An 8,427-nucleotide genomic window follows, 5' to 3' on the forward strand; every position below is an offset into this window, starting at 1 on the left:
ACGGCCGTTCGTTGTAATTGTTGTAATTACCCCATAAACTTGCATGTTTTGCTCAAAACGATTTGGACACGCAATTTTACAAAATTAGAAGTGTTAACATCCAATACGTAATTTGGATATAGCCTTCACGTTTCAGTACCAAGGCTCACTCCACCGGGCCCACAATGCATCACGAGCATTTAGGCTATAGGCTTAAGCATTATTGGCTGATGGGACATAGGCTATAGGCTACAGTGCAAAACAATAGAATTTCCTAGGTATAAAGACACATTTTATGTGATTTCAAAAATCGTGTTACTAAAAAGGCATAGCCTATTAGTCAATAGGCTATTAGTTAACTATTGAAGAAAAATGATTGTCTTGTGGGCTCCTCTGTCAAGCAGGTAGTGAAGCTACTTTAAAATCGCATAAGAAATATTAAACTGAAAGGATATGATCCACGACTAATGGATTCTCGTGTAATGTGTTTGTGTTATATTTATTTCATTATTTCGTTCCTTGAAAGAAACTCTCCCCATCCGTCACCCATCTCATTTTCCTTCAATTGTAAAGTTATCTTTCAGTGAAATAATCTGAATGCAGCTCATTCGTGTGGCCCGGCGTCATGGCCCGCTGTGCAGGATTTAACCCTAACCCTAACCCTAACCCTAACCCTAACCCTAACCCGCTGTGCAGGATTCCTCAGCTTGTTGAGGCGCTTCCATCATGGTCAGACGGAATGTGGCGGTTCAGACGCGCGTAAAGGTTATAGGCTATATGCACGCGCCTTATGTTTTCTAAAGGTAAAGTTCACCAGCCATAATATAATTTATTTTATAAACTGTAGCCTAATGGTAAAACCTTTCTTGAATAGACCATTTCTAAATCAATTAGAAATATAATTGAATAGACCATTTCTAAATCAATTAGAAATATAATTGAATAGACAATTTCTAAATAAATTAGAAATATAATTGAATGGACCATTTCTTCAAACATGTTTTAGCTATAGCCTATTGTTTAGGCCCTAGGTAAATAATTGCAGTCAAAAGGTGATTGTTTTATTTTTGTTTTATGCATAACGAATCATCTCTGTTTACTTTTGTTTCTTGCTGATGGAAAGGAGAAATGCAATGAATTAAAAGTTAAATGTGTTCTTTGCATCCTGCCGTTACCTGATTGGTCGACATGGTCCGTAGCACTACCCACTTTCGCCATCATGAATAAAAGAAAGCGCGTTGAGCCTATCCCGCGGTCTCCTCCCACAACGTGCGCCAAAGTTTGCCACTTAAACTACTTCCAACCAGTAGGTAGACGTAATCAAAACTATAGCTGACCAGTAAGTATATCAAGGCAAGGAATTGAGAAAATATTTTGCCCACTTATACATTTGAATGCAAGGTGTATTTCCTCCCCTTGCACATTCCCCCCACACACCCGTTATCCGCGAGGCTCTTGTTTTACCTCGCCAAAAAGTGACGAATATCACCACGTTTTCCTCTGGAGAGCAGGGTACCCACAAGTTCCTCTGACTGGGACTACGAAACTGTAGTTTATCCTCCTTGTGCTGTTGAGGACATTTTTCGTTTTCCATCAGATTAAATTCGTTTGTCTGGACTTTGTCAGCGTGAGGACTTCACCATTACCCATTCGTCGTTTCTTGGGTAGCTAGAATGGCTACTTTACAAGGAACGGTCCCTCGGATGATGCGTCCGGCGCCAGGCCAGAATTACCCCCGAACGGGCTTCCCTCTGGAAGGTAGGTGATGGGATGTTTGTTATCTCTCGCTAGGCTTCAGCTGAAAGCAAATATCGGCCGTTTGGGAAGGTTGTCATGTGTCAGTTGTAGTCTGAATACAGCCAGTCGTCTTGTTTGTCGTAGCCTACATTTATAGAAACATTGTTTGCATTAGTAGACTGTGCTGTGTTTAAGCCTTGACCGTTGACTGAAGAAAATTAAAGAAGTATTCAAGTCTGTATTTGTGGTTTCCTTGAAGCCTTTGATAATATTAAAACGTTTAGTGTGGTCAGTGAAAGGATCATGGATACATGTTGATTGCATTTACAAATTAATTGCTAAACAATATTTTGCAATAGGCTATATACAGTTATCAGTGTCATTTCTTTATTTTTCTTTGTTTTGAAGATGTGATCCAGCAGCCTGCTGGCAGAGATACTTAAGCTTATGCGCGGAAAAAGATGCATTCTTATTTGCATGTGTTTATGGAAGCAGTCCCAAGTTGCTGGGGGTTCGTGCTCAAGTGCTCCAAACGAAAATGCACAAAACCACGTAGCTTGCAAGTTGCTCAAGCTCCAGGATTTGTTGAAGTGTCCTGCCGCTGCAAATGGAAATAATATACATAGCAAAGAGATGGCTCAAAGGATCACATCAATATTTGTACAGCATGACTAGGAATAATCAAGGTGGAAAGTGCCACACACTTTAGAACCTCTTGAATGCGGAATTGGATGGTGAAGTGCTCTCGGGCTCCACAGATACATCCTGCATGACAAGCAGACTGAACGAGTTTGGCATGATTTTCGTTTGAAAGATGGATGACTTTATAGCAGCCTATATGTAATGCATTTAAGCTCGGCTCATCACGCAAGGGTTTGGCCACGTTAGGCGCTTCATTACTGTTGTTGTGGCCCAGCTGGTTGTGTCAATCGTTGATGTTGATCGAGTATAAGAATGAAATAAGTGTTCGAGACCAAAACGGCCAAGGCCTGCACGCAACAAACCTATTCACTCTTTCTACAAGCGAACCCATCTGTCTAAATTATAACTAAATAACTAACTATAGTTTAGCCTACTGCATATAGCCTAACGCATGTTCAGTCAATAATAATATTGATTTGTATTGTTATTCCTGGAACAGTGTCCACTCCTCTGGGCCAGGGGCGCGTGAACCAGCTGGGTGGCGTGTTCATCAACGGGAGGCCGCTGCCCAACCACATCCGACACAAGATCGTGGAGATGGCCCACCACGGCATCCGTCCCTGCGTGATCTCCAGACAGCTGCGGGTTTCTCACGGTTGTGTCTCTAAAATCCTCTGTCGGTACCAGGAGACCGGTTCGATTCGTCCCGGGGCTATAGGAGGCAGCAAACCCAGGGTGAGTGTACACTAGTAGGAATGTGTCACTATCTACAGACATGGCGGCTTGGCACTTTCAGTCTTTACCTGCATCACAATCACACATTTTGCAAATTCAATATCTGTGGTTTATTGCATTTTTCCTTTTGATAGTTTTACTTTTCACGAATAAGATCACTTTAGGTCTCTACCGTGCATGCTTATATCCAAGGAATATGATATAGACACGACCGACTAACGGAGATGTCCTTTAGCCTAAGCCTATTTCTTATGTTTAATTAAAAGTTCCTCTGTCTCTTTTTTGTTTTGTTGTTGCACACTTTTCAACCCAAAAGCAGGTCGCAACGCCCGACGTTGAGAAGCGTATCGAGGAGTACAAGCGAGAGAACCCGGGGATGTTCAGCTGGGAGATCCGGGACAAGCTACTGAAGGACGGCGTGTGTGACAGAAGCACGGTTCCTTCAGGTGAGGCTTCATCTGGTAAGAAACTTTTCTTTATTTTAAGTGACTAGCCCGCTCTAGAACTCTTGAAAGAGTTGAGGTGCGACTAATTGATTGCTATCACCAATAATGTGATTATTAACAGCAGGTAGCCTACACCTTGATTTAGGGGCATTCACTCTCCTAAAATGTTATGCGTCGCCGCTCAAATGACATGCAGGAAATAGACCACAGCAATTATTGCTCTTATAGACTAAAGTGTAATCCATGACTAATCCAAGGCTCCACTCTCTTACTCATCAGTGAGCTCTATCAGCCGAGTTTTGAGGGCCCGGTTTGGCAAGAAAGATGATGACGATGATTGTGACAAGAAGGACGAGGATGGAGAGAAGAAATCTAAACACAGTATAGATGGCATCCTTGGTGATAAAGGTAGGTCAACCCAATATATATAGATATATTTAGGCTATTATTATTATTATTATTATTATTATTATTATTATTATTATTATTATTAGTGTTATTACTACCGTATTATTAGGCCTAGTATTATTATGATTATTATGATCATTGTTGTTCTGCCAGGCCTATAATGGTATCGTTGTCATTACCAATTTGGCAAATTGCTTCCCTTTATTATAGTGTGCTGCTGTTGTCATAATGTTCAATTATTTGATCATGATTGGGCATGATGCTGTTTTTATGCATCTTTTATATTGTTTTCAATTAGACCGTTTTTAATGTTTTAAATGTCTGCTTGCCCATCTCATGGGAAATTCTCACACTTGCACGGTAAATTGAGAGAGCCCTCGGTGCTTCCATTCCTGCTTTAAACTGCAGCCAGCAGTTACTCAATCACTCAATTATTTATGTGAGCCCTGACGGAAGGTATTTAGCTCCAGAAAATTAATTTGTGTAACAAATTCCTCTTGTGCTCATTTACCGACCCTCTAAACGACAGCTGACAGTTGACCCGTTTGATGATCAATGTCAGTTAGCCCACTACCCCAGCATGCGTCCGGTTAACGGAGGTCTATACGTCCGCGTGAGGGGCAACTGTGGCAACGATCCACAATGTCGAACACACAAACATAGTTGCCTTCATGTATGGAAAAGACGAATTACTGGGGATGTAATATTTGCATTTATTTATGGAACACTACAATTCTAAAAATAAATAAAAAATATTTTAAAAAGCTAAATGTTATTTTAGGTGTATACTCCTTTTTGGCGAAGGCCTACTATATTGCATTTCATATAGATATTGCATTCAAGTAGATGATTTGCGCCATTGTGTCACATATGTCAAGTGCACTCTATGTAGTTGACAATATGGAAAGAAAAAAACCTGAGGGTTTATACAAACCTTTCCTGAATAAAGGTTGTCCTTTAAGGTGATCGAACATATCTGAATAGGGTTTAGATAAGAGTTCACAAAGGCGGTTTCCCCTGTAGGCTATGAGACTGCCAGCCTTCTTCAAACTTGAAGATGAACTTCAGCCCCAGAACCATTGAAGCTTTTCTAAAGTGAAGATTCTGAGGTACAAAGGCAAATCCTAGAAGCAGGGTAGCGAAAAGGAGAATATACAGGCCTGTCCATTCTCATTCAAAATCCTTCAAAGAGAGAGAGAGAGAGAGAGAGAGAAACTTTGGACAAAGGGCAAGGAGAGAGAAAGGGAAATGAATAATTCAGTCCACCCCGCTGTTAGATAGTTGTGTCATAATGTAGGAGAGTCTGCTGGAGCAGAATAAGCACTGATGGAGCAAAACGATCCTTTCTTCTCTCTTTTCTGTTTTAAATGGTTTGTCCATTTAGAGGTCGAGCTGCATTCAAACACACGATTAACGGAAAATGGTATATTGTTTATTATAAAAAATATATAGGCTATTTATATAGCTCCCGCTCATCTGTAATTAGCAGTAGCCTACATTGAGAATAAGAGTGATTATGGAGATAGGGGACGAGCAAGTGATTTACACTGCGCGGAGTATAAGGGGAAAGTATTTGCAGTGTTGCAAGTGTTGTAGTGGTTGTTTTATTAACGACTCGGGTTGGAGATACGCGCCCTGAACCCCTGGTATGTGGCCCAGTAGGCTATAACTAGAGTGAGCTTTCAATTTCTTGAAACGAGATTCCCCTCCTTAATGCAGTTTACCATCCGGATGGCATTTAATAATGTTAATACTTATTAGAGTAATAGAAACGCTGTCTGCTGAATAGGCGTCTGTGTTCGGGGCGGGTGTAATAGCCCGCAGGCATGGTGAAATGTATTATCCCCAATCAGCCCCTCACTCGGAGTTTAAGGCACACGCGTTATGTAGAAGGGCTTTTAAAGCAGATTAAGTAGAGCCTTTTATTTCTGTTTCACTTTCATCTCAGAGAGGAGCTCACAGTAACTCGCCCTGGGCACAAATTCATGAGATTTTTGGTTTTTGGATTTATCTATTTGTTTATTTGTGTATTTTTATTTAATATTTTATAGGTTACAGCACAACATCCCCCTCTATAATCTGACGTGATTAAACATTGAATGATATGCAAAATAATCTAAGATTTTCAACTAGGCCACATGAATGCACAATCACGTCGATGGATCCTATTTTTTAGGCCTAGTTCGAGCTAAAGTGTCAAACAATGTTTTGTTTTTTCTGTGATGATTATATCCCCATACTGCAACGTCTTATTAGAGCTGAAGCAGCCGTATGTATATCATGTTTGAATATCATGTAGTCTAGAATATCATGTAGAAATTCCACTTGCTTTCACAAGGGGAAGCGAGCAAATTCCTCGTGGGACCATTTCTGATGCGCTCCTCAATGCGCACGCGATGATAGTGAGACGCGGGGATTGTTCTTCCCAGATTAATTAGGATAACGGGGCAAACGGTTATGCATCAACAACAACAAGAAACACACGTGTGCGCAAACCTGGTGATGCTTGCACGAGATTGGTTAGAGAGAGAGAGAGAGAGAGAGAGAGAGAGAGAGCAATCGTCTTTAGAGACCATCTGTGGTGCAAAACCAACAATCTGTCACCTGTGTGAGCGCACAGTGAGATGGGGGCGACAGGCGATGGACACTTCAACCTGAGATTACCTGAGGGTCTCAGTTTAATCAAACAGAAGCCAGACGGGATTTCTCGGCGCTGGGGAGGGATAACGAGTGAAGACTGGAGAGGTGGTGGTGTGTGTGTGTGTGTGTGTGTGTGTGTGTGTGTGTGGGGGGGGGGTCAGGCTCTCCGAGGCTAGAGGCTTGGTTCCTGTGTGCATTTCATAAAATCACCGTGGTTGCCAATTAAGATCACAAGCATGTTTTATTGGGCCTTAAAAAAGGATATAAAATACTTTTGCCAACTATTAGAGATACCATTTACATTTATTCGTCACTCAATGTGCGACAAAAATCAAGAGGTTAGTTATATCAAATTACAGCTAATTTCATCAATTTGAGGCACGATTAGAAATATGTGCACTCTGCCTTTGTCCTCGCGCCCCCCACACACGCACGCATGCATCTACACACACACACACACACACACACACACACACACACACACACACACACACACACACACGCTTTCTATGTGTATGGAAATATAATGTAGCTATATTTCGGGTCTAAATCCGTGCTGAATGAGAGGGACAGGGGAATAAAGCGGGAGACCACTTCAAACAAATCCATCTGGAATAGTGTGAGAGAGATTTAGTGAAAGTATGGGGAAGTTATTTAGCTATTAATAACATTTTTTCCTCAGGCATTGAGAGCAACTCCATCTGCACTTTCTCGCAGCTATTTGGCTGGGTTGAAATTGAGGGAGACCCAAATGTTGGTCAGAGATAACATACCCATCATATAGCCCTGCTCCACCGCATTAAACTCGGATTAACCTCCCCTTTCCATCTCCCGCCATTTAGGCTACGTGTGTATTTCTCAGTGCTGAAAGGGCTTGCGACTATCTCAATATTTGTATTATTATTATTTATTTCATAGGCTAGATAATAATAATAATAATAATACTTATAAACCTAATAATGAGAATAATAGGTAGGCTAGTAGTAACATAACCACCACCACTACCAGTAGGCCTGTTAATACTAGGCCTATTAATAATCAATATACGAATAATTCTAATAATTATCAAACCATAATAATAGGCTACTCATAGGCTATTACAAACATGATAATATAGGCTACTGTCATAGCCTAATTATCATGTTTCAGATTGATTAAATATTTAAGTTTACCTAAATTCACAAAGATAAAACATTAAGAAAATTATAGGCTACCATTTCAAAATGTATTGTGGAGACTTTGGTTAAGATAGTCAGAGGTCACTGTATAACTAATCCTGGAACAAATCAAATTAACCAAAGCCGTTACAATTGGCCATATTTTTTATTCAAAGAGAGTATGCCTATAGAAAATGTTTGGATATTTTTTACAAATTATCATTGGGATTAAATGATAGCCTAATTCTCAACCGCGTAAAATTTTGAAATCGTTTCACTGAGAACCTGTTTGCAAACAACGTGTAAATGGGTCATGGTTTACAAGCAATTAACAATAAGGTCTTAACCCTGTTATCCCGATCCCTAATACACAGCCGGAGTGCTGACAGAATGGACAATATATGTACAAGTAGCCTATTGCCTTGTAATTGAACACAGCGGTGATCACTGGAGGAAAGTTTGCATGTGTGCGTCCTGTAGAGGTTTAGCGAGCATGGCGTCTGCCTTCCTTAGCCTACGATTTATGAATAACCACACACGTCAACCGACAGTATATGACACGATAAACGGATAAATGGCAATTTACACAGACAACTATGTCTCGATTCGTTCTCTCCTCTGTAGTGAGCAATTATACCAAGCGATTTTGGCGACCTGTGAACTTTAGGGGGACCCCGAATTCG

At 40.7% G+C, this 8,427-nt stretch overlaps 1 protein-coding gene across 1 annotated transcript in view; it reads left to right on the top strand.

Moving 5' to 3' along the window:
• Nucleotides 1-1,652: 1,652 nt before the first annotated feature.
• pax7a (paired box 7a) overlaps nt 1,653-8,427 on the top strand; it is a gene marked incomplete at both ends in the record, with an annotated part of 30,707 nt that continues 23,932 nt past the window's right edge. The window contains 4 exons of the mRNA XM_084460763.1: nt 1,653-1,737; nt 2,858-3,093; nt 3,410-3,539; nt 3,819-3,947. Coding sequence (XP_084316889.1) covers nt 1,653-1,737; nt 2,858-3,093; nt 3,410-3,539; nt 3,819-3,947 — 580 coding nt within the window. The remainder of the gene's footprint in view (nt 1,738-2,857; nt 3,094-3,409; nt 3,540-3,818; nt 3,948-8,427) is intronic.

This window comes from Borostomias antarcticus (assembly GCF_949987555.1).
Source record: "Borostomias antarcticus genome assembly, chromosome: 33".
NCBI classification, from domain to species: domain Eukaryota; kingdom Metazoa; phylum Chordata; class Actinopteri; order Stomiiformes; family Stomiidae; genus Borostomias; species Borostomias antarcticus.